Below are 26,606 nucleotides of genomic sequence, written 5' to 3'. Positions count from 1 at the left end.
TGAGGCATTGGGACCGTTTCTGGGGCAGGTGGGACCAGTACAAGATGGACGGGCTGCACCTTAACAGGAACGCAACTAATATCCTCGCAGGGAGATTTGCTAGTGCTGTTGGGGAGTGTTTAAACGAGCTTGTCAGAAGGATGGAAACCTGAGGGGTAGCTCAAATTGGAAGGAATAAAGCTGGTAACATGAGGTAGAAAGCAGCAAGCGACATTAGGAAGCAAGCGAAACAAAGGCAAGCATCAACTAGGTTCAGAATGCAGAATGTCAAGACGACAAGGTTAAGGGCACTCTACCTGAATGCACACAGCATTTGCAACAAGGTAGATGATTTAAAGACACAAATAGAGGTAAATGGGTTTGATCTAATTGCAATAACGGAAACGTGGCTACAGGGTGACCAAGACTGGGAACTGAATATTCAAGGATATTCGACATTTAGGAAGGACAGGCAAAAAAGAAAAGGAGGTGGTGTTGCGCTGCTGATAAGGGATGGGATCAGTACATTAGTAAGGGAGGATCTCAGATCAGAAGAACAAAATGTGGAATCTGTTTGGGTGGAGCTAAGGGCAGCAAACATTGGTCGGAGTTGTTTATAGGCCCCCCAAACAGTAGCGATAGTGTGGGACATGGTATTAATCAGGAGATTAGAGAAGCATGTAGCATGGTAATACAGCAATTATGGGTGATTTCAATCTGCACATAGACTGGGTAAATCTAATGAGCACTAATGCTGTGTAGGAAGAGTTTCTGGAGTGTTAGGGATGGCTTTCTAGAGCAGTATGTTGAGGAACTGACCAGAGAACAAGCTATTATAGATCTAGTATTATGTATTGAGAAAAGGCTAATTAATAATCTACTTGTAAAGGCATTGAAGTGGATGATCAGCCATGATCTTATTGAATGGCGTGGCAGGCTTGATGGGCTGAATGGCCTACCCCTGCTCCTATGTTCTCATATCTGCGCTCTTGTGCATCTCTGATTTTAATCGATCCACCGTTGGTTGCCATGCCTTCAGTTGCCTAGGCCCCAAGCTCTGCTGGAATTCCCTCCCTAAATCCCAAGCTCTGCTGGAATTCCCTCCCTAAACCCCTCTCCCTCTCCACTTGTTTTTTCTCTTTTCAGACAATCCTTAAAACCTATCTCTTTGACCAAGCTTTTCTGACCCAATATCTCCTTTTGTGGCTCAGTGTCATATTTTATTTTATAATGTTCTTGTGAAGCACCTTGGGACGTTTTATTACATTAAAGGCCCTATATAAATATAAGTTGCTGCTGTTGTCGTTGCTGTCAGCAGATGATGATTGCACCGGAGCTGCTCCCCAGACTAACCTTTGGTCCATAGAATGCTCCATCTCCCGCACTCAGTTTCCAGCACTCGCCAAATGCATTCAAACTGCACTCCAATTGCTAAACCACAGGAAATAAAAACATAAAGCTCAGCTCCATCTGCAGCCTGCTCTACTCTTATATTTATTTAAAACTTGCCTTTATTAACTTCCATGCTCATTGAAATGTAGATATTATAACTGGGAAATGCAACACTTTCCTAATGTCAACATCAAACACTCCCAGGACAAATACAGCACGGGGGTTAGATAGAGAGTAAATCTCCCTCTACACTGTCCCATCAAACACTCCCAGGACAGGTACAGCACGGGGGTTAGATACAGAGTAAAGCTCCCTCTACACTGTCCCCATCAAACACTCCCAGGACAGGTACCGCACAGGGTTAGATACAGAGTAAAGCTCCCTCTACACTGTCCCAACAAACACTCCCAGGGCAGATACAGCACGGGGGGTTAGATACAGAGTAAAGCTCCCTCTACACTGTCCCATCAAACACTCCCAGGACAGGTACCGCACAGGGTTAGATACAGAGTAAAGCTCCCTCTACACTGTCCCAACAAACACTCCCAGGGCAGATACAGCACGGGGGTTAGATACAGAGTAAAGCTCCCTCTACACTGTCCCATCAAACACTCCCAGGACAGGTACCGCACAGGGTTAGATACAGAGTAAAGCTCCCTCTACACTGTCCCAACAAACACTCCCAGGGCAGATACAGCACGGGGGTTAGATACAGAGTAAAGCTCCCTCTACACTGTCCCATCAAACACTCCCAGGGCAGGTACAGCACGGGGGTTAGATACAGAGTAAAGCTCCCTCTACACTGTCCCCCATCAAACACTCCCAGGGCAGGTACAGCACGGGGTTAGATACAGAGTAAAGCTCCATCTACACTGTCCCATCAAACACTCCCAGGGCAGGTACAGCACGGGGTTAGATACAGAGTAAAGCTCCCTCTACACTGTCCCATCAAACACTTCCAGGGCAGGTACAGCACGGGGTTAGATACAGAGTAAAGCTCCCTCTACACTGTCCCATCAAACACTCCCAGGATAGGTACAGCACGGGGTTAGATACAGAGTAAAGCTCCCTCTACATTGCCCCCATCAAACACTCCCAGGGCAGGTACAGCACAGGTTGGATGCAATAGTTTGTTTGTAATATGCTGTGAACAGCTTGGAGCTTTCCTTTTCAACAGGGAACATAGCAGCTCTTAAATCCAGAATTCTACGTATCATATAACCAGTGTTGGTTTACGAAGCTCTCTTTAAAGGTTAAATCCAGCTGCCTTGGTGCAAGACTGATAGGGTCGTGGTGAATGCAGCCTCACAGAGTCGATGTTAAGCCAACTCACCATCAGTACAATCACTGTCCTTTCACCATCAATCAGTACAGTCTGGTTATCACTTGCCTTTTCTGCCTGATTCCACAAGTTCACATTTCCCAAAAATTTCTCTGGCCGTGTGGAGAGTTTGAGCTGGAAACTGAAGCCAAACACTCCGTAGACCGAGCGGAGAAAGTCCAGGCATCCTCTCATCTCCTCCTCAATCTGAAATAGGAGAACAGAGAGAATAAGAACTATCACCAACTCCAGACCAGCAAAGGAACAAACCATTCCGTAAACTCAATACACCTAGTCGACTAAGCGCAAGTCACAAAGGGAGCAGGATGTCCAGGATTTGGTCACTGGGCTGTGCTCAGTTAGCTGACCTCAGGTGTTACCACGGGCCTCTGCCATTGGGCTGGGGAAAAGAAAACTCAGCTAAGGGTCTTGTTCCTGAACACTGTCCAGCAACACCTGCTGGATCAGACCTGCACATAAATAACTGGTCAATCTCGACACTCAAAAATAAAGGTTCATCACTATTCCAAGGGCACCTGGTGCCATGAAACTGTCCCCAGCAATCGTGAGCACACCAGAACAGCACCCTAGTGAGCATCGTGCCTTTGGAGACCGTACCCCAGTGAGCGTCCGCAGCTTAAGCAGAATAAACTTAGACAAAATAATAGGAATTAAATTTCAGTTGCTGCTCACATTATAAGGAGCCACACCTCTGATACAGAATAAACCGGTATGTGAGATCAGACTGCAGCATTTCAGTCACCTGCTCCATCGTACAGAAGATGTGAGCATCATCCTGCTCAAACCGACGCACTCTGGTTAATCCAGTTAACGTCCCCGAAAGCTCGTTGCGATGAAGAACACCAAAGTCAGCTAATCGCAGAGGAAGCTCACGCCAGGATCGTGGGCGATGGTCAAACATCAAACTGATAGAAACAGAGCATTAGAGCATTTTGGCACAAATAGTCTGGTACAGGTAGTCTAGTACACCACTTCTCATGGGAACCAAAGTCTCCCTTCAAGACTCACTGCACAACTGAAGCCCATCACTTTCTGTCTGGCACGGATCAACCTCTGTCCACAGATTTGATTCAGTTATCAGATTTGAATCAGCATAAAGCCGATGAGCTGAGGGCACAGACAGACACATGGCAGCATGATATCACTGCTATAATGGAAACTTGAGTTAAAGAGGGGCAAAAATGGCAGCTCAACATCCCTAGATATCGAGTTTTCAGGCAGGATAGAGAGGGGGATAAAAAAAAAAGGAGGGGGTGTAGCATTATTGGTGAAAGAATCAATTACAGCTGTGAGGAGGGATTATATGCTAAATGAATCATCAAATGAGACCATATGGGTTGAGCTCAGAAATAAAAGAGGCAGCCACACTACTAGGAGTATAATATAGACCCCCAAAGAGTGAGAGGGAGATAGAACAACAAATATGTAGGCAAATTTCTGAGTGCAAAAACAACAGGGCAATAATAATTGGGGATTTCGACTACCTTAATATCAAAACTAGGATACAAACAGTGTGAATGGCACAGAGGGCACAAAATTCTTCCACTGTATTCAAGAGAGTTTTTTTAGCCAGCACGTAACCAGCCCAATGAGAGGGGGCGCAATTCTAGATTTAGTCTTAGAAAATGAAGCTAAGCAAGTGGGTGAAGTAGCAGTGGGTGACCATTTTGGAGATAGTGACCATGATAGAGTTAGATTTAGCATTATTATGGAAAAGGACAAGGATAGAACAGGAGTAAAAGACAAGGCAAATTTTATGAAGTTCAGGGGTGATCTGGCAAAAGTGGACTGGATACAGCTACTTGAAGGAAAATCAGCGACAAACCAGTGGGAAGCATTCAAAAGCGAGATTCGACATGCCCCCACAAAGAAAAAGGGTGGCACTGCCACATCTGCAGCTTCCTGGTTATCTGGAAGCATACAGGGTAAGATAAAGCAGAAAAAGAAAGCTTATGACAGTCACAAAAAACTTAATACTTTAGAAAACCTAGAGGAGTATAGAAAGCGCAGGGGTGAAGTAAAAAAGGAAATTAGGAAAGCAAAGAGAGGACATGAAAAAATATTGGCAGGTAAAATCAAGGAAAACCGAACAATGCTTTATCAGTACATTAAGAGCAAGAAGATAACTAAGGAAAGGGCAGGGCCTATCAGAGATGTAAAAAGTAATACATGGATGCAGAAGATGTGGGCAGGGTTTATAATGAGTACTTTGTCTCTATCTTCACAAAGGAGAGGGATGATGCAGCCATTGTAGTTAAAGAGGAGGAGTGTGAAATATTAGAATAGATAAGCATAATGAGAGAGGAAGTACGAGAGGCTCTGACATCCTCGCAAGGATTGCAACCACGAGGGAGCTCTGGCCCCAGTATTGTACCAATATTGTGGGGTCACTGGTACAAGTTGTTGGATTGTTGCCAAAACCCCTAGCACCTTTGAAGTAAAGGAGTCTGCGATCCCTGCCCAGTCTTGACAGGTAACTGCAGATCCACACTGTCTGCTTGACTCTCAGGGAACGAGAATGGCAACAAATACTGACCCAACCGTGACTCAAGAAAGATGCTCATTGCAAACTGACCCCTGACAAACTGTCAAAGTATCTGCCAAAAAGTTTGAAAATATTGTGTATTCTCACAGCAGCCACATACCAGTGAGCCGGGCAATTCATGGGCTTCAGTGCAAACACCTCCTTCTCTACCTCAAAGCTGAACATATTCTCATTATAATGCTGCCAGTGGCCAGACACCTCCCACAGATGGCTGTTGTAGATATTTGGAGAGACCACTTCGGTGAATCCGCGTCTATGATACTCTTCCTGCAACAGGTACAGATCAACAATCAAAAACAAACTTGCATTTATATATCATCTTCCACAACCTCAGGAAGTCCCAAATGCTTTACAGCCATGAAGTGTAATCACTGTTCCAACATAGACAATATTGCAGACAATTTGCACACATCAAAATCCCACAAAAAGCAATATGATTAATGACATGATCTGTTTCAGCGACATTATTAGAGGAATAAATATTGGCCAGGGCACTAGGGACAGCTCCCCCGCCGCACTATCTTTCACATCAACCTGAGGGGGCAGGAAGGGTCTCGGTTTAACATCTCATCTGAAAGTCGGCACCTACAACAGTGCAGTACTCCCTTACAATTGAACTGTCAGCCTGTATTTTGTGTTCAACTCTCTGCAGTGGAGCTTGAACCCAAAACATTCTGATTTAGAGGAAAAAATACTACCCACAGAACCAAGCTGACAGGTACCAGCTGCCACAAGACAAGCACTTGTTTAAAAGATAGCCTTGTCTCCATTTACCAGTCACGCCCCCCCACCCTGCTCCCCTAGAGAAGTGAACCTTGTCACCCTCACCCACACCTCAAGCAAATCGCTACTCCTCACGTGAGCCCAGGAAGTGAGTCCACATGCTATTCCACTGTGTGAAGCATCACGGTGGAAGCCATATCCAAACAAGGATCAGTAGGAACAATAACAGCAACTTCTGCTGATTTTTCTGCTTCCTTAAATCCATGGGAATGGGGGCCTTTTACTGCTGAGTGAGCATACTGCGGGGGAAACCTGGGACTGTCTTGGTCCACACCAGGTGGTGCAACCACTGAGAAACCTCAAAGAATAGGAACTTAGGAAGGTACTCCTTCTACTTGCACATACATTGCTCCACCTCAGTGAATTTCATAAACAATATAAACGATGGTCATACAATTGGTGTGTGAATGTGGCACGTACCCGTATGAATGCTGTCAGCGTGTTGTAAATAGAAGCCCCTCTCGGTAGAAAGAAACAGCTCCCAGGGCTGAGCTCATGGAAGAAAAACAACTCCTGCTCCTGCAAAGCACACAGAGATGAAGTGAGGGTGATCAGTAATACACATCCCAGGAACAAAGTGGCCAGAGACTCCAGCCAATGTCAGGATAACAGAAACAAATTCAATTTTGCTGTCAATGTTTATTTCCAGCTTTGCCCTACCCAGTCTACTCAGGTCTGAGCTGCTCTGAACTTCCTGCTCCAACTCTCCCCAAGTTCTAACAGCCTGATCTACACACTCTCCCTGCCCCTTATGTTTCCTACTCTAACTATGGCTATGACGGATTGGGAAACGTTACTTAAAGGGATGACGGTGGATAGGCAATGGCAAACATTTAAAGAGCGCGTGGATGAACTGCAACAATTGTTTATTCCTGTCTGGCGCAAAAGTAAAACGGGAAAGGTAGCCAAACCAAGGCTTACAAGGGAAATTAGAGATAGCATTAGATCCAAGGAAGAGGCATATAAATCTGCCAGAAAAAACAACAGACCTGAGGATTGGGAGCAGTTTAGAATTCAGCAAAGGAGAACCAAGGGATTGATTAAGAAGGGGAAAATAGAGTACGAGAGCAAGCTTGCGGGGAACAGAAAAAATGACTGTAAAAGTTTCCATAGGTATGTGAAGAGAAAAAGATTGGTGAAGACAAATGTAGGTCCCTTACAGTCAGAAACAGGGGAATTTATAATGGGGAACAAAGAAACAGCTGACCAACTAAATGCATACTTTGGTTCTGTCTTCACAAAGGAGGACAAAAATATCATACCAGAAATATTGGGGAACACAGGGCTTAGTGAGAGAGAAGAACTGAAAGAAATCAGTATTAGTAGAGAAACGGTGTTGGGGAAATTGATGGGATTGAAGACCGATAAATCCCCAGGATCTGATGGTATGCATCCCAGAGTACTTAAGGAAGTGGCCCAAGAAATAGTGGATGCATTGGTGGTCATCTTCCAAGATTCTATAGACTCTGGAACAGTTCCTACAGATTGGAGGGTAGCGAATGTAACCCCACTATTTAAAAAAGGAAGGTAGAGAGAAAGCGGGGAATTATAGACCAGTCAGCCTGACGTCGGTAGTGGGGAAAATTCTAGAGTCCATTCGCAAAGATTTTATAGCAGAGCACTTGGAGAACAGTGGTAGAATCGGGCAGAGTCAGCATGGATTTACAAAAGGGAAATCACGCTCGACAAATCTACTAGAATTCTTCGAGGATGTAACTAGTAGAGTTGATGAGGGGGAGCCAGTGGATGTGGTTTATTTGGACTTTCAGAAGGCTTTCAACAAAGTCCCACATAAGAGATTAGCGTGTGTAATTAAAGCACATGGGATTGGGGGTAGTGTACTGCGATGGATAGAAAATTGGTTGGCAGACAGGAAACAAAGAGTCGGGATAAATGGGTCGTTTTCCGAATGGCAGGCACTGAGTGGTGGGGTACTGCAGGGATCGGTGCTGGGACCCCAGCTATTCACAATATATATTAATGATTTAGATGAGGGAACTAAATGTAATATCTCCAAATTTGCAGATGACACAAAACTGGGTGGGAGGGTGAGTTGTGAGGAGGATGCAGAGAGGCTTCAGGGTGATTTGGACAAGTTGAGTGAGTGGGCTAATGCATGGTTGATGCTGTATAATGTGGATAAATGTGAGGTTATCCACTTTGGTAGCAAAAACAGGAAGGCAGATTATCTGAACGGCTATAAACTGAGAGAGGGGAACATGTAGCGAGACCTGGGTGTTCTCGTACACCAGTCGCTGAAGGCAAGTATGCAGGTGCAACAGGCGGTAAAAAAGGCAAATGGTGTGTTGGCCTTCATAGCGAGAGGATTTGGGTACAGGAGCAGGAGCAGGGATGACTTGCTGCAATTATACAGGGGCTTGGTGAGGCCACACCTGGAATATTGTGAGCCATTTTGGTCTCCTTATCTGAGGAAGGATGTTCTTGCTATACAGGGAGTACAGTGAAGGTTTACCAGACTGTTTCCTGGGATGGCGGGACTGACGTAAGAGGAAATATTGAGTCGGTTAGGATTATATTCGCTGGAGTTCAGAAGAGTGAGGGAGGATCTCATAGAAACATATAAAATTCTAATAGGACTTGACAGGGTAGATGCAGGAAGGATGTTCCCGATGGTGGGGGAGTCCAGAACCAGGGGTCATAGTCTAAGGATACAGGGTAAACCTTTCAGGACTGAGATGAGGAGAAATTTCTTCATCCAGAGAGTGGTGAGCCTGTGGAATTTGCTACCACAGAAAGCAGTTGAGGGCAAAACATTGTATGTTTACAAGAAGGAGTTAGATATAGCTCTTGGGTCTAAAGGGATCAAAGGGTATGGGGAGAAAGCGGGAACAGGTTACTGAGTTGGATGATCAGCCATGATCATAATGAATGGCGGAGCAGGCTCGAAGGGCCGAATGGCCTACTCCTGCTCCTATTTTCTAAGCAACTCATTGTTTCCCTCAACCTTGGGACTCCTCTCCCCGACAGTCTTCAGCTATTAATGCCCAGGTTTGCGCGCCATGCAACTTCACACTGAACACATTGCCAGTAATTATGCAATGTATTCTCAGTATTTGGAGCTACTATACTGCATCTATATTACTGGGTACCTCTGAAGGAAAGAACAGAAAAACTCCAGCAAGCAGAGAAAGGGTAGATTTAAAGACGGGAACCCTCAAAGGATAATGTCATTATTCATGTTGGGTGTGGAGAGGCTGGTGTTCAGATTGAAAAATCTTAATCTTAAATGAGCTTTATAATCAGAACCTTTTCACTCAATATTATTGCAGAGACATTAGTTAAAGGAAGGAAGGATGGAAATTCGCATAATCATTTCTTAAATGTTATAATGTTCAAACTCTCACTCGATACAGGCGAGGAACCAGATGATTGGAGGTCTGCAAGCTTTATACCATTGTTTAAAAAGGGTGGAAGGGATAGGCCACATAATTATAGGCCGGTCAGTCTGACCTCGGTGGTGGGTAAATTATTAGAATCAATTCTGAGGGACAGGATAAACTGCCACTTGGAAAGGCACGGACTGATCAGGGATAGTCAGCATGTTAAGGGAAGGTCATGTCTTACTAACTTAAATGAATTCTTTGAGGAAGTAACAAGGAGGATTGATGAGGGTTCTGCAGTGGATGTGGTCTACATAGATTTTAGTAAGGCATTTGACAAGGTCCCGCATGGCAGACTGGTCAGTAAAATGAAAGCCCATGGGATACAGGGGTATGCGGTAGGTTGGATCCAAAATTGACTCAGTGACAGGAAACAAAGGATAGTAGTTGACGGATGTTTTTGGAATGGAAAGCTGTTTCCAGTGGCGTTCCACAGGGCTCAGTTTTGGGTCCCTTGCTGTTTGTGGTATATATTCATGATTTGGACTGAAATGTGGGAGGCATGATTGGGAAATTTGCAAATGACACAAAAAGTGTCTGTGTAGTTGATAGTGAAGAGGATAGCTGTAGACTTCAGAATGATATCAATGGTTTGGTTGAGTGGGTGGAAAACTGGCAAATGGAATTCAATCCAGAGAAGTGTGAGGTAATGCACTTGGGGAGGGCAAACAAAGCGAGGGAATACACAGTAAACGTGAGGATATTGAGAGAGGTAGAAGAAGTGAGAGACCTTGGAGTGCATGTCCACAGGTTCCTGAAGGTGGCAGGACAGGTAGATAGAGTGGCGAAAAAGGCATATGGAATACTTTCCTTTACTGGTCGAGGTATAGAATACAAAAGCGGGAATGTGATGCTGGAATTATATAAAATGTTGGTTAGGCCACAGCTAGAGTATTGCGTACAGTTCTGGTCACCACATTACAGGAAGGACATAATTACTCTGGAGAGAGTACAGAAGACATTTAACAAGAATGTTGCAGCTATGAGGAAAGATTGGATCGGCGAAGGTTGTTTTCCTTGGAACAGAAGAGGCTGAGGGATGACTTAATTGAGATGCACAAAGTTATGAGGGGCCTAGATAGAGTAGACAGGAAGGACCTGTTTTCTCCAGCGGAGAGTTTAATTACCAGGAGGCACAGATTTAAGGTGATCGGTAGAAGGATTAGAGGGGACATGAGGAAACACTTTTTCACCGAGAGGGTGGTGGGTTTCTGGAATTCACTGGCAGGAATGGTGGTGGAGGCAGAAAGCCTCAATTCTTTTAAATGGTACCTGGACATGCACCTGACATGCTGTAACCTGCAAGACTATGGACCAGGTGCTGGAAGGTGGGATTAGATTGGGCGGCTAGTTTTTTCAGCCGGCACGGACTCGATGGGCTGAATGGCCTCCTTCTGTGCCATAATTCTTCTATGGTTCTAATATTTGGTCCCCAATGTACAAAACTACCCCATGACCCGATGGTACAGTCTGTTTATGAATGATAGCAGGTAGGCCTGTCTTTCAGGTTGCCAATCCTCTGGGATTGTCCTGATATCGATAGGAATTAATAATTAATCTGGACTGCTGCAAGCAAACCCAGGAATAAAATCACTGGGAATTTAAAAAAGGTTCGTTTTCCCAATTTTCCTTGAACACTTTTATTATAGAAATACTGGAGATGGGGAAAAAGGTTGTTTGATGAGGTGGGATGGTTGGAGGCAGGTGGTCATGTAATGAAACCTCTGGGAATATGTCCAGAGTTGGAAGCTCTTCCTCTCTGCCCAGTAAACCTAGAAAGGAAATGTATTTTTCTTTAAGTGAGAAAAACTTGTGACAGAGGCAGAGCAAGACAGAAAGAGATGTCTTCAATCATTTCCAACACACCTCACCTTCGCATGGCATCTTTTCACATAAGTGACGGAGATACAACACCTGCCATTTTATCTCCTCTCATCTCACCATCTAAGGCCCCAAACACTTCTTGCAGGTGAAACAGTGATTACCAGTATTTGTCAATTTTGTATACTGTACTCGCTGATCGCAATGCAGTTCCCTCCATACTAGGCAGAAACTGAGCAATAGCTTTGTGGAACATCTCCATTCAGTTCGCAAGCGTGACCTGAGCTTCTGTTAGTCTGTCATTTTAATTTTCTGTCCCACTCTGACTTCTCCATCCTCGACCTCCGACACTGTTCCAGTGACACCCTAGGAACAGCACCTCATCTTTCAATTAGGTAATTACAGTCTTCCGGACTTAATACTGAGTTCAACAATTTCAGATCGTCAACACAGCTCCCAATTATTACAGACAGCAGCTGTTGGTAACGATTCTGCTCTGCCATTTATACCGTCTATAGGCCTTTTTTGTTTTGAAAACTTATCCCATTACAATCCCCTTTGCCTTGCACCATCATCCCTTTTGTCATTTAATCTCTCCTGCCTCTAACCTTATCACAGACCTTCCCTTTTGTTCTTTCCTCCCATGCCCCCTTTCCCTGTCTCTGTTCTTGCTTAAAACCTTTTAAACTTCTAACTTTTTCCAGTTCTGACAAAAACTCACAGACCTGAAATGTTCTCTCTCCACAGATGCTGCCTGACCCGCTGACTATTTCCAGCATTTTCTCATTATTTTTATAAAGATGCAGACCTCCGGATTAAAAGAAATGATATTAAAACAGCCAGAAAACATTATTTGCAATGCCTGTGTGGGACCCGTTGGCTTGCAGTGGACAGAACTGCCTTCTCCTTTCTCACACTTGCATTGTCCAAGCTCTACAAATGAACATACTTCCTCTTTTCTGCTGTTCTCAAGTCTCTAACAAGGTTTGGCTCGCTGCACTGATTTGCATGTTATTGTTAACCCTAAATCTCCAAAACACAGAATATTTCCCATACCCGTCCAATCTTTCTGTGGTCCTGGTTCTTGGCTTCCTCCTGCAATCGCTCCCATTCCTTCAGCATCTTGCTGTCAGGAAATGAGATCCCGTAGATTCTCTGCAGAGTCTCCATGTTGGACTTTCCTTCCCAGTACGTCGAGGAGTTCTGTAAATTTACAAACACGAGTTTACCTTTGTATTAAACTCACTCCAATTTCAAAAATAATTTTGTGCTATTTATGTTAAAATTAACAGTATTTCCTTGGACTGGGATTGGAGATCATGCATTCTCTCACCTTATAAATTCTCAAGGCTTTAATCTTGCCTGTGTGCCTGACATGGGGTCCCCTGCACAAATCGATCAATGGGCCGCACCTGTGAGAGAGCAGAGTCAGACCAGGGTCAGCTGGGTCAGGGTCTCTGCCAAGGTGACTGATCTCAGCCTGGAGATTGCGAAGCTACAACTGGCCTAGGCTACTGGGTTAGGGAAGGAATGCAGCAGTCTTTCCTCTCTCTCTAACAGTGACTCCCACAAGAAAGGGCATGTGTATGTGTCAGGAGTGTCGTGTCAGCTGTTAATGTTTCAGGTCTGTGACCTTTCACCAGAACTGAGTTCTGATGGAAGGTCACAGACCTGAAACTTCAACTCTTTCTCTCTCCACAGTTGCTGCCAGACCTGCTGAGTACTTTCTGAACTTTCTGTTTTTATTTCAGATTTCCAACATCCACAGTATTTTGCTTTTATTTTGGAGTCAGCTGTGATGGCCCCTATGGTCAGGGTTGCTGGCACTCGTTGTACAAGCCCACACTTCTGAGTGATTGGTAACAAAATCTCAGGCAATGACCTACTGCAAGGTCATGTGTTCCTGTTGGGGAAACTATGCCCATCTTTCACTCCATCCTGTTGCTTTTTAACCCAACACTGACCCCAATCTGGCAGCAACAGCCACAGCGCCGCGGCCAAGTTGCACAATTGGTCATAACATTAAAAGACCAGTAAATGCAAAGGGTCATTAGAACCAGGGGTTACTGAGAGAGCAGGTGAATGAATACAGCTTTCAAGTTAGTAACATGCTTGCAAAAACTGGGCACTCTCTCACACTCAGTAACCAGTCCCAGCCACATACAGTGATGATGTTATCAGACTCAAAATATTTAGAAATCAAGAATAAGCATCACTGGGATAATTTGATATGTTTTAAGGAATGTCAATAGTTGGGTCTCTTTTTAAAGTTATAAATCTTTGGGAATGGGAAATTTCAATTCCCAGTTGCAGACTGACAGACAGACAGACAGACCATCATCAGTGAACAGCCTGCACTGAAAGCACCCAATAATTTTCCAATCTCAGTTCCGAGCCCACAGGACAAAACCAGTGGACAGATCGTTTAATACTTAAACTGTGAACCATATTATTTGTGGATTCAAATTCACGCTGAATTGTTGCCTCCCCTACCCCCTCTCTGTCTCCCTTTACCACCTCACTCCCCAAGTTTACAACAACTTATATTTATAGCACTTTTAACATCATAAAATGTCCCAAGACACTTCACAAGAGCATTACAAAACAAAATGCGACACCAAGCTATATAAGGAGATATTAGGGCAGAAAACAAGGTAGGTTTTAAGGAGCATCTTAAAGCAGGAGAGAGAAGTGGCGGGTGGAAAGGTTTAGGGAGGGAATTCCAGAGATTAGGGCCCAGGAAACTGCAGACATGGCGACCAATGATGGAACAATCAAAATTGGGGATGCTCAAAAGGCTAAAATTAGAGGAGTGCTGATATCATGGATGGTTGTGGGGCTGGAGGAGATTACAGAGGTAGGGAGATGCGAGGCCATGGAGGGATTTGAAAACAAGGATGTGAATTTTAAAATTAGGCATTGTTTAACCAGGATCCAATGCAGATCAATGAGCACAGGGGTGGTGGATCTTTGTTTTTATTATTCGTTCATGGGATGTGGGCATTGATTTTATTACCCATTCCTAATTGCCCAAGAAGGTGGTGGTGTGCTGCCTTCTTGAACCGCTGCACTCCATGTGGGGTAGGTATACCCACAGTGTTGTTAGGAAAGGATTTCCAGGATCTTGACCCAGTGACAGTGAAGGAACGGTGAGATAGTTCCAAGTCATGATGGTGTGTGGCTTGGAGGGGAACTTGCAGGTGGTGATGTTCCCATGCATCTACTGCTCTTGTCCTTCTAGGTGGTAGAGGTCGCAGGTTTGGAAGGTGCTGTCGAAGGAGCCTTGGTGCGTTGCTGCAGTGCATCTTGTAGATGGAACACACTGCTGCCACTGTGTGTCGGTGGTGGAGGGAGTGAATGTTTGTAGATGGGGTACCAATCAAGTGGGCTGCTTTGTCCTGGATGGTGTCGAGCTTCTTGAGTGTTGTTGGAGCTGCACCCATCCAGGCAAGTGGAGAGTATTCCATCACACTCCTGACTTGTGCCTTGTAGATGGTGGACAGGCTTTGGGGAGTCGGGTGGTGAGTTACTCGCCTCAGGATTCCTAGCCTCTGACCTGCTCTTGTAGCCACGGTATTTATATGGCTACTCCACTTCAGTTTCTGGTCAATGATAACCCCAGGATGTTGATAGTGGGGTATTCAGCATCGCCATTGAATGTCAAGGGGAGATGGTTAGATTCTCTCTTGTTGGAGATGATCATTGCCTGGCACTTGTGTGGCACAAATGTTACTTGCCACTTATCAGCCCAAGCCTGGATAATGTCCAGGTCTTGCTGCATTTCTACATGGACTGCTACAGTATTCTGAGGAGTCACGAATGGTGCTGAACATTGTGCAATCATCAGCGAACATCCCCACTTCTGACCTTATGATTGAAGGCAGGTCATTGATGAAGCAGCTGAAGATGTTTGGGCCCAGGACACTACCCTGAGGAACTCCTGCAGTGATGTCCTGGAGCTCAGATGATTGACCTCCAACAACCACAACCACCTTCCTTTGTGCTAGGTACGACTCCAACCAGTGGAGAGTTTTCCCCCAATTCCCATTGACTCCAGTGTTGTTAGGGCTCCTTGATGCCATACTCGGGCAAATACTGTCTTGATGTCAAGGGCAGTCACTCTCACCTCGAGTTCCGCTCTTTTGTCTACGTTTGAACCAAGGCTGTAATGAGGTCAGGAGCTGAGTGGCCCTTGCGGAACCCAAACTGAGCATCACTGAGCAGGTTATTGCTAAGCAAATGCTGCTTGATAGCACTGTCGATGACACTTTCCATCACTTTATTGATGATTGAAAGTAGACTGATGGAGCGGTAATTGGTTGGGTTGGACTTGTCCTGCTTTTTGTGCACAGGACATACCTGGGCAATTTTCTATATTGTCGGGTAAATGCCAGTGTTGTAGCTGTACTGGAACAGCTTGGCTACTGGCGCAACAAGTTCTGGAGCACAGGTCTTCAGTACTGGAACTTGGTGAGAGCTTGGACACAAGATGACAACAAGTTTACAGATGGTAGAACATGGTTGATTGACCAGGAATGCATTACAATAGTCAAGTCTAGAGGTAACAAAGGCTTGAAGGTGGGTTTAAGCAGATGAGCTGAGGCAGGGCAGAGTCCAACAATGTCACAAAGCTGGAAATAGGCATAATGATGGTGCAAACATGTGGTCAGAAGGTCATCTCGGGGTCAAAGGTTTCAAACAGTGTGGTTCATCCTCAGACAGTTGCCAGGGAGAGGGATGGAGTCAGTAGCTAAAGAATGGACCTTGTAGTGTGGACCAACGACAATGGCTTCAGTCTTCCCAATGTTTAATTGGAGGAGATTTCTGTGCAGGCAGTAATGGCTGTCAATGAGTCTGATAATTTAGCATCAGTGGAGGATTTGAGAGAGGTGGTGGTGAGGTAGAGCTGGGCATCATCAGCATACGTGAAAACTGAAGCTGTGTTTTCGGATGATGTCACCAAGGGACTGTATGTATTTGAGAAATAGAAGGGGACCAAGGACAGATTCTTGATAGATCCTAAATTTTCAGCTGAAACACAAAAGCCAAATGTTCCAGATTCTGATGCGATATTTATTCAATCTAGAACAAAACCCCACCCCAAATCACAGGTAAATTATTAAACCATGCCCCTCCTCACCTGTACACTGTGGTAGTCGGTGTGTCAACCTTCTCATTTAATATCCGTACCTTAAACTTGTTGTACTGAGAGAGAAAAAAACAATCACCAACAGCTAAAACAGTAGGAGGAAAATTCAAACAAGAAATGTGGGAAATACTCAGCAGGTCTGGCAGCATCTGTGGAGACAGAAGCAGAGTTAATGTTTCAGGTCAGTGACCCTTCATCAGAACTGGCAAAGGTTATAAATGTAATAGATTCTAAGCAAATAAAGCGGGGTGGGGCAAGAGATAACAAAAGAAAAGGTGTTGATAGGACAAAGAGTCACAGAGAATAACTGACCGGACGGAAGGTCATGGAGCAAAGTATGTTAATGGTGTGTTCAAAGACAGAGCGTTAGTGCAGAGAGGGTGTTAACTGACAGAAAAATGAACAGCCCTGGCCCAAAGCACAAACATGACAAAAACAGTGGGTAGGCACATGATAAAAAAATGAATGATGAAACAAATTGAAATAAACAAAAAATAATAAAAAAGAAAAAATAACTAAAAATAAAAAGGGGAGCCCGTTTTGCTCTGAAATTATTGAATTCAGTCCGGCAGGCTGTAGTGTGCCTAATTGGTAAATGAGATGCTGTTCCTCGAGCTTGCGTTGATGTTCACTGGAACACTGCAGCAATGCCAGGTATATATAAATATATATATATATATATGTGGGCATGAGAGCAGGTGGGGGGGGGGGGGTGTTAAAATGGAAAGCAACCGGAAGCTCGGAGTCAGTTTTCAATGAAAAGATCAAGATCTTCCCATGCAATCGCAGGAGATGGGATGGGATTTTCATTCATCTCTTTTACCTTTTTCATCTTCATTGCTTTCTATTTCCTTCCTGGTATTTGATAAAGTGTCTACCAAAACTCGTTTTCACAGCCACATCTCCTTCCTCAGTGACCGTCTCCGGATCCGACTTATTCCATGTGGATTCCAACTGAAGTTTCATCCTTCATGTTTTGAATCCACCCAGGATTACAGGTATCTCCGAGAAATAAAACGTTCCTCGGACTGCTGTTCTCGCCGCATCCTGGGATCCACATTCAGTGCCATGCGCCGCCATACGTACACACTGAACCTCTCTCTCCAGAAACACCGCCTCACCTTATCTCAAAGCTGTTCTACTCCGCAGTTTTATTTCATCCTTTGTCTTATCCGATGCATTAACCAAGAACTTTTTTCTTCCTTTCAGACGTTAAGGAACGCAAGCTCCAGCAGCTGATGGGGACTAATGCCCCTCCAGATCCTTCTTCCCCTTCACTTCCCTCTGACCCCACTCCTTCTGATCTGACCGTGTATTCACTATACCCTCTGACCTTCCCCTCTCTGATGCTGAGTGTTCTGTACTCAGCAAAGGACTCAATTTTATCCCCTTACACTGCCATCACAATGATTTTCCCGCTCGGCACGACGTTGAGCTCTTCTTCCGTTGCCTTCGCCTCCGGGCTCGCTTCTTTGACTAGGAGTCCTCCCCCCGACCAGCAGACCCATTCACCCGCCTCCAGCATTCTCCCTCTACCTGGACCCCTCCCCCGGCCTCTTACCCGCTCTTGATCTTTCCATTGAAAACTGTCGGCGAGACACTGGTCATCTCAATTTCTCTGCCCCCCCTCACTCACTCTAACCTGTCCCCCTATGAACTTGCTGCACTCCGTTCTCTCAGGTCTAACCCCGACATTGTCATCAAACCTGCAGACAAGGGTGGTGCTGTTGTTGGTCTGGCGTACCGACCTCTACCTTGCAGAGGCTCAGCGCCAACTCTCAGACACTTGTTCCTACTTCCCCCTGGACCATGACCCCACCATTGAACATCAAGCTACTGTCCACAGGACTGTCACTGACCTCATCTCCTCTGGAGATCTTCCCTCTACAGCTTCCAACCTCACAGTCCTGCAACCCCGGACAGCCCACTTCTACCTCCTTCCCAAAATCCACAAACAGGACTGTCCCGGCAGACCCATTGTTTCAGCCTGTTTCTGCCCCACTGAACTTATTTCCTCATATCTTGACTCTATCTTATCTCCCCAGGTTCAGTCTCTTCCCACCTACATCCAGGACTCCTGACGCCCTACGGCATTTTGACAATTGTCAGTTTCTGGCCCCAAACACCTCCTCTTCGCTATCGACTTCCAATCTCTCTACACCTCCATCCCCCACCAGGATGGTTTGAGGGCTCTACGCTTCTTCCTTGAACAGAGGCCCAACCAGTCCCCATTCACCACCACCCTACTCCGCCTGGCTGAACTTGTTCTCACATTGAACAACTTCTCCTTCAACTCCACTCACTTCCTTCAAATAAAAGGTGTTGCTATGGGTACCCGCATGGGTCCTAGTTATGCCTGTCTTTTTGTGGGATATGTCGAACATTCCTGGTTCCAGTCCTACTCAGGCCCCATCCCCAACTCTTTGTCCGGTACATTGATGACTGTATCGGTGCTGTTTCCTGCTCCCACCCCGAACTGGAAAACTTCAACAACTTCACTTCCAATTTCCACCCTTCTCCCATCTTTATATGGTCCATCTCCGACACTCCCCTTCCTCGACTTCTCGGTCTCCATCTCTGGGGTAGGCTGTCTACTAATATTCATTGTAAGCCCACAGACTCCCACAGCTACCTCGACTCCACTTCTTCACACACTGCCTCCTGTAAGGACTCCATTCCATTCTCCCGGTTTCTCCGTCTCCGACGCATCTGCTCTGATGATGCAACCTTCCACGACAGCACTTCTGATATGTCTTCCTTTTTCCTCAACCAAGGATTCCCCCCTCTGTGGTTGACAGGGCCCTCGACTATGTCCAGCTCATTTCCCGCACCTCTACCCTCACCCATTCCCCTCCCTCCCAGAACTGCGACAGGGTTCCCCTTGTCCTCACTTTCCACCCCACCAGCCTCCACATCCAAAGGATCATCCTCTGCCATTTCCAGCGTGATGCCACTACCAAACGCATCTTCCACTGTCAGCATTCCGAAGGAATCTTTCCCTCCGCAACAGTCTGGTCCACTCCTCCATTACCCCCGACACCTCGTCCCCTTCCCACGGCACCTTCCCATGCAATCGCAGGAGGTGTAATACCTGTCCATTTACCTCTCTCCTCACTATCCAAGGCCCCAAACACTCCTTTCAGGTGAAGCAGCGATTACTTGTACTTCTTTCCATTTAGTATACTGTATTCACTGCTCACAATGTGGTCTCCTCTACATTGGGTGACCGCTTTGCAGAACGTCTCCGCTCAGTCCGAAAGCATGACTCCGAGCTTCCAGTCGCTTGCCATTTTAACACATGCCCCTGCTCTCATGCTCACATCTCTGTCCTGGGCTTGCTGCAGTGTTCCAGTGAACATCAACGCAAGCTCAAGGAACAGCATCTCATTTACCGATTAGGCACACTACAGCCTGCCGGATTGAACAGAGTTCAATAATTTCAGAGCTTGACGGGCCCCCCTTTTTATTTTTAGTTATTTTTTCTTTTTTTATTATTTTTTGTTTATTTTATTTCAGTTTGTTTCATCATTCATTTTTTTTTACCATGTGCCTACCCACTTTTTTTGTCATGTTTGTGCTTTGGGCCAGAGCTGTTCATTTTTCGGTCAGTTAAGGTAGATAAGTCCCCAGGGGCTGATGGGATCTACCCTAGAATACTGAGGGAGGCAAGGGAAGAAATTGCTGGGGCCTTGACAGAAATCTTTGCATCCTCATTGGCTACAGGTGAGGTCCCAGAGGACTGGAGAATAGCCAATGTTGTTCCTTTGTTTAAGAAGGGTGGCAAGGATAATCCAGGAAATTATAGGCCGGTGAGCCTTATGTCAGTGGTAGGGAAATTATTAGAGAGGATTCTTCGGGACAGGATTTACTCCCAATTGGAAACAAACGAACTTATTAGCGAGAGACAGCATGGTTTTGTGAAGGCGAGGTCGTGTCTTACTAATTTGATTGAGTTTTTTGAGGACGTGATGAAGATGATTGATGAGGGAAGGGCGGTGGATGTTGTCTATATGGACTTCAGTAAAGCCTTTGACAAGGTCCCGCATGGCAGACTGGTGCAAAAGGTGAAGTCACACAGGGATCAGAGGTGAGGTGGCAAGATGGATACAGAACTGGCTCAGTCACAGAAGACAGAGGGTAGCAGTGGAAGGGTGTTTTTCTGAATGGAGGGATGTGACTAGTGGTGTTCCGCAGGGATCAGTGCTGGGACCTTTGCTGTTTGTGGTATATATAAATGATTTGGAGGAAAACGTAGCTGGTCTGATTAGTAAGTTTGCGGACGACACAAAGGTTGGTGGAGTTGCGGATAATGATGAGGATTGTCAGAGGATACAGCAGGATATTGATCGGTTGGAGACTTGGGCGGAGAAATGGCAGATGGCGTTTAATCGGGACAAATGTGAGGTAATGCATTTTGGAAGGTCTAATGTAGGTGGGAGGTATACAGTAAATGGCAGAACCCTTAGGAGTATCGACAGGCAGAGAGATCTGGGCGTACAGGTCCACAGGTCACTGAAAGTGGCAACGCAGGTGGATAAGGTAGTCAAGAAGGCATACGGCACACTACCAGAGGACGTGGAGGCTTTGGAGAGGGTACAGAGGAGGTTTACCAGGATGTTGCCTGGTCTGGATGGCATTAGCTATGAGGAGAGGTTGGAAAAACTCGGATTGTTTTCACTGGAATGACGGAGGTGGAGGGGCGACATGATAGAGGTTTACAAAGTTATGAGCGGCATGGACAGAGTGGATAGTCAGATGCTTTTTCCCAGGGTGGAAGAGTCAGTTACTAGGGGACATAGGTTTAAGGTGCGAGGGGCAAAGTTTAGAGGGGATGTGTGAGGCAAGTTTTTTTTACACAGAGGGTGGTGAGTGCCTGGAACTTGCTGCCAGGGGAGGTGGTGGAAGCAGATACGATAGCGACGTTTAAGAGACGTCTTGACAAATATATGAATAGGAAGAGAATAGGGGGATTTGGGCCCCGGAAGTGCAGAAGGTGTTAGTTTCGGTAGGCATCAAGATCGGCGCAGGCTTGGAGGGCCGAATGGCCTGTTCCTGTGCTGTTCTTTGTTCTTAACACCCTCTCTGCACTAACGCTTTGTCTTTCAGCACACCATTAACATACTGTTTGCCTTTGCTCCATGACGTTCTGGTCAGTTATTCTCTGTGACCCTTTGTCCTGTCAACACCTTGCCTTTTGTTATCTCTTGCCCCACCCCCACTTTATTTGCTTAAAACCTATTACATTTATAACCTTTGCCAGTTCTGATGAAGGGTCACTGACCTGAAACATTAACTCTGCTTCTCTCTCCACAGATGCTGCCAGACCTCCCGAGTATTTCCCACATTTCTTGTTTTTATTTCAGATTTCCAGCATCTGCAGTATTTTGCATTCATTTGAGGACATTTCAAGATAGGTGTAATCCAGAACCCCACTTAGGGACTTGGTACTACCTCACAAAGTTAAATTCCAATAACAGAGACCATTCGTCATTGAGCTGATCTGTTCTCCGAAATCTACAAGCCCCTGTACACAGGCTTCAGCTGCCTGTTATTTGATGCCAGGTATTCTGCTTCCAGTCTGCTGCCCATTCCCAGTTTTGACCACTGAAGGGCTTCCTCAGTCTTGTACTTGGTGTCTCTGTCTTCCAGTCTGGAAACAGAATTTGGGTTTAATTATTCTATAACTCAAAAGTTTCTCATAAGTCAAGGCCCTGGACATCAGGGGTCTCAGGTCAGAGGTCAGCTTGGCAGCGCCTTTCTCTGCACCACCTCCAGGATTTGGAATCAGTGACCAGAAATGAACAGAGGAGTAAGTGCGCAGTCTGGTCCCAGTCATCTACACATGGATCGACTGTAAAACACCACAGTTGGGAATGGAGCCCTGAACCACTCGTCCCTCACTTCAGGCCCCAGTTACACGGTAGTACCTTGGAGACCTGGCAACCAACCATCCATCCTCTCAGAAAGCAGTTAAGACACAGCACAGGACAGCAAATAGTGAACATTACCTTGAACATTTCAAGCAAAGTCTGCTTGCTGACCTCCAATCTCTCAAACACCTGACAGTCCTTCATGATCGATTTGCAGATATTCTCCAGGTAAGGGAAGTCGTTACTGGACACTCCTCTGTGAAACAGAAGACTATTTAAGAGGACGAGAGGGCAGGGATGGTGGTGGGAAGCAGCAGCAGAGGTAGGAGAAAAGGTGCAGAGGTGATGGCGGCAGCGAGGGAGGGGGGATCGGATAGTGAAGAGGCAAAGCCAGAACAGCTAGCAGGGAAGCCGCACAGATTCTCTTCATTGGAAATACAGAGATCTGATGCCACAAAGTGTCCCACCACAGAACCCAACTGAGATATGGGGGAACTCAAACCAACTGTGCCAGCAAATGTTCAATCAAATAGCGCAGCAACTTGGTAGATGCTTCAATCAGAAACAGACAAAGAGCCAAATATTTTTCCTTCTCTCCAGGCATGGATCTTACAGGGGTATAGGCCCAGTGGACCCAGGACTGGGGTACAGGCCCAATGGTGTCAGTGACCCTCAGGCACCTCAAGCACACAGAATTTGTCACATTTACCAGGTTGTGGCAGTGTACTATTCAACTGTGGAGGTATCCCCACGAAGTCCTAAAACTTTGTGTAGATGCACCATGTTCCTTCAGTTACTCGTGGATTTACTTAAATACAAACGTGAAAAACTCTTTCCAAGCAGCAAACCCAAGTTGTCAGAAACACTAAAATCCTACCTGTCTCCCAGGAACATGTCGTAATAGAATCCAGACTCTATGGGTGGGCCATAACATAGGCAGCCTCCATAATACTGCTCCATGGCTTCTCCCAGAACATGTGCACTTGAGTGCCAGTACACCTACGAGACAAACAATGATCAGCCCACAAGCTACACACATTCCAGCTCAAAACACATCAACTAAGTTAAATTATATAGTTAAAGAGCCACGGCTCAGTGGTTCCGGGATTATCGTATAATAGCACCATTTTTTTTCCTGCCATAGGAATTCGTTCTTAACTGACTTCAGAATGTGCCAGAAATTAGAATTTGTGGCTTTAAAGAGATAAACCCCTTAAACACAGATCCACTTTAGTGACAGATTATGTAATATGACCCTCCTGCCCTTGTGGTGATCACAACTACAGAGAGCAACTAGTAAAGTAAAACCAGATTTTAAAAATCCTAACTGTCTCAGTGGTATAAAATAGTTAAAATATTTACAAGAAATGATCTTGGCTCGGAAGATATAGAATCAGTTTGGGTGGAGATAAGAAATAGCAAAGGAAAGTCACTGGTGGGAGTAGTCTATAGGCCCCTACCAGTAGCTACACTGTAGGACAGAATATCAATCAAGAAATAATGGGGGCTTATATGAAAGGTGGGCAATTTTAATCTTCATATAGATTGGACAAATCAAATTGGCAAAGGTAGCCTGGAGGATGAGCTCATAAGAGTGTATTCGGAACAGTTTCTTCAAACAATACATTATGGAACCAATCCAGGAGCAGGTTATTTTAGCCCTGGTAACGTGTAATGAGACAGGATTAAAAAGTGACCTCATAGTAAAGGATCCTCTAGGCAAGAGTGATCATAACATGATAGAATTTCACATTCAGTTTGAGGGTGAGAAGTTTGGATCTGAAACTAGTGTCTTAAACTTAAATAAAGACAATTACATGGGTATGAAGACAAAGTTAGCTATAGTGGAAAATAAGTTAAAAGGCAAGACAATAGAGAAGGAGTGGCAGACATGTAAGGAGATATTTCATAACTCTCAACAAAGATATATTCCATTGAGAAAGAAAGATTCTGAGAAGGATGCATCATCCGTGGGTAACTAAGGAAATTAAGATTGGCATCAAATTGAAAGAAAAGGCATACAATGCTGCAAAGATTAGCGGCAGGCCAGAAGATTGGGAAAATTTTAGAAACCAGCAGAGAATGACTTTAAAAAAAAGGAGAAAATAGCGTATGAGAGTGAATTAGCAAGAAATATAAAAACAGATAGTAAAGCTTCTAGAAATATATATAGGAAGAGAGTAGCTAAACTAAGTGTTGGTCCCTTAGAGGATGAGACTGGGGAATTAATAATGGGAAGCGACAAAATGGCAGAGACTTTGAACAAGTATTTTATATCTGTCTTCACAGTGGAAGACACAAAAAGCATTCCAAGAACAGCAGAAAATCAAGAGGCAAAGGGGAAGGAGGAACTTAAAACAATCACTATCACTAGAGAAAAAGTACCAGGAAAACTAATGGGACTAAAGGCTGACAAGTCCCCTTGATCTGATGGTCTGCATCCTAAGGTCTTAAAAGAAGTTGCCAGAGAGATTGTGGATGCATTGGTTGTAATCTTCTAAAATTCTCCAGATTCTGGAAAGGTTCCAATGGATTGGAAAACTGCAAATATAACACCTCTATTCAAGAAAGGGGAGGTGACAGAAAGCAGTAAACTATTGGCCCGTTAGCTTAACATCTGTCATTGGGAAAATGCCACAATCCATTGTTCAGGAAGTCGTAGCAGGACATTTAGTAAATTATAATGCAATCAGACAGAGTCAACTAAAGCCTGGCTACCCACCCGAACCCGACTACATGTGTCGGGTCTATATTCCGTGTCCAGCATTTGGGCTCGTGTTGGGTCGGGTTCAGGTTGGCTGCGGTTGGGATTTTTTTTTTGTTTTCTTTTTAATCTACGTTTTGACGCATTTTTTTCTGTACGAATGACAGGCTTGATCATTTCAGTTCGGGTCAGGTCGGGCATGAAAAAAAATTGAAGCACTCGTGCCCGGATCAGGTTTTAATTTTATACCCAAGCCAGGCTTCAGAATCAACATAGTTTTATAAAAGGGAAATCGTGTTAGACAAATTCATTACAGTTCTTTGAGGATGTAACAAGCAGGGTGGATAAAGGAAAACCGGTAGATGTAGTGTATTTGGATTTCCAAAAGGCATTTGATACGGTGTCACATAAAAGGTAGAGCAAGATAAGATGTCATGGTGTTGGGAGTAGTATATTACCACGGATCAAGGATTAGCTAACTAACAGGAAAGGGAGTAGGGACAAAGGGGGCATTTTCAGGTTGGCAAACTGTAACTAGTGGAATTCCACAGGGATCAGTGCTGGGTCCTCAACTAGTTATAATCTATATTTATGACTTGAATGAAGGGACCGAGTGTATAGGAGCCAAATTTTTGGATGATACAAAGATAGGTAGGAGAGTAGGTTGTGAAGAGGACATAAGGAGTCTGCAAAGGGATATAGATAGATTAAGCAAGCAGGCAAAAATTTGGCAGATGGAATACAATGTGGGCAAATGTGAGGTTGCCCACTTTGGCAGGAAGAATAGAAAAGCAGATTATTATTTATGTGGAGAGAAACTGCCTACGCTGCGATACAGAGGGATCTGGGTGTCCTTGTACATGAATCACACAAAGTTAACATGCAGATACAGCAAGTAATTAGGAAGGCAAATGGAATGTTGGCCTTTTGTTGCAAGGGGGATGGAGTATAAAAGTAGGGAAGTCTTGTTACAACTGTACAAGGCATTGGTGAGACTGCATCTAGAGTACAGTTTTGGTCTGCTTACTGAACGAGGGATATACTAGCATTGGAAGCAGTTCAGACAAAGGTTCACCAGGCTGATTCCTCATAAGGCAGCCCCTTCATCCCAGGAAAGGTTGAGCAGATTGGGTGATATACTCATTGGAGTTTAGAGGAATGAGAGGTGATCTTATAAGATTCTGAGGGGGCTTGACAGGGTAGTTGCTAAGAGGATGTTTCCTCTAATGGGGGAATCTAGAACTATGGGGCACAGTTTCAAAAATAAGGGGTCTCCTGTTCAAGATGGCGATAAGGAGGGATTTCTTCTCTCAGAGGGTCATTAATCTTTGGAATTCTCTTGCCTTGAGAGCAGTGGAGGCTGGGGCATTGAGTATATTCAAGGCTGACTTAGACAGATGCTTGATCTAAAAGGGAGTCAGGGTTATGGGGGGCTGAGAGACAAGTGGAGATAAGGCCACAATCAGATCAGCCATGATCTTATGGAATGGTGGAGAACATTCGAGGGGCAGAATGGCCAATCTCTGCTCTTATTTTTTATGTTCTTACAGTAATTAGTTCATGTGCAAACAGTATGTTTCAAAATAATTTCACATTGTTAAATTACATCAAAAGATTAAC

At 45.0% G+C, this 26,606-nt stretch overlaps 1 protein-coding gene across 3 annotated transcripts in view; it reads right to left on the bottom strand.

Moving 5' to 3' along the window:
• LOC137350729 (threonine--tRNA ligase 1, cytoplasmic-like) overlaps positions 1-26,606 on the bottom strand; it is a 59,032-nt gene that overhangs the window by 6,182 nt on the left and 26,244 nt on the right. For all 3 annotated transcript variants that reach the window (XM_068015690.1, XM_068015691.1, XM_068015692.1), the window contains exons 4-13: positions 23,160-23,281; positions 22,421-22,538; positions 16,404-16,468; positions 12,597-12,675; positions 12,320-12,466; positions 6,462-6,560; positions 5,359-5,525; positions 3,456-3,618; positions 2,762-2,899; positions 1,333-1,410 (exon numbers count right to left, since the gene is read on the bottom strand). In XM_068015690.1, the coding sequence (XP_067871791.1) occupies positions 1,333-1,410; positions 2,762-2,899; positions 3,456-3,618; positions 5,359-5,525; positions 6,462-6,560; positions 12,320-12,466; positions 12,597-12,675; positions 16,404-16,468; positions 22,421-22,538; positions 23,160-23,281 (1,176 nt within the window). The remainder of the gene's footprint in view (positions 1-1,332; positions 1,411-2,761; positions 2,900-3,455; positions 3,619-5,358; positions 5,526-6,461; positions 6,561-12,319; positions 12,467-12,596; positions 12,676-16,403; positions 16,469-22,420; positions 22,539-23,159; positions 23,282-26,606) is intronic.

The sequence above is a fragment of the Heterodontus francisci genome, chromosome 35 (assembly GCF_036365525.1).
Source record: "Heterodontus francisci isolate sHetFra1 chromosome 35, sHetFra1.hap1, whole genome shotgun sequence".
NCBI classification, from domain to species: Eukaryota; Metazoa; Chordata; class Chondrichthyes; order Heterodontiformes; family Heterodontidae; genus Heterodontus; species Heterodontus francisci.
Note: the sequence above shows the minus strand (reverse complement) of the source record. Positions and strands in the feature narration are given on the sequence as shown.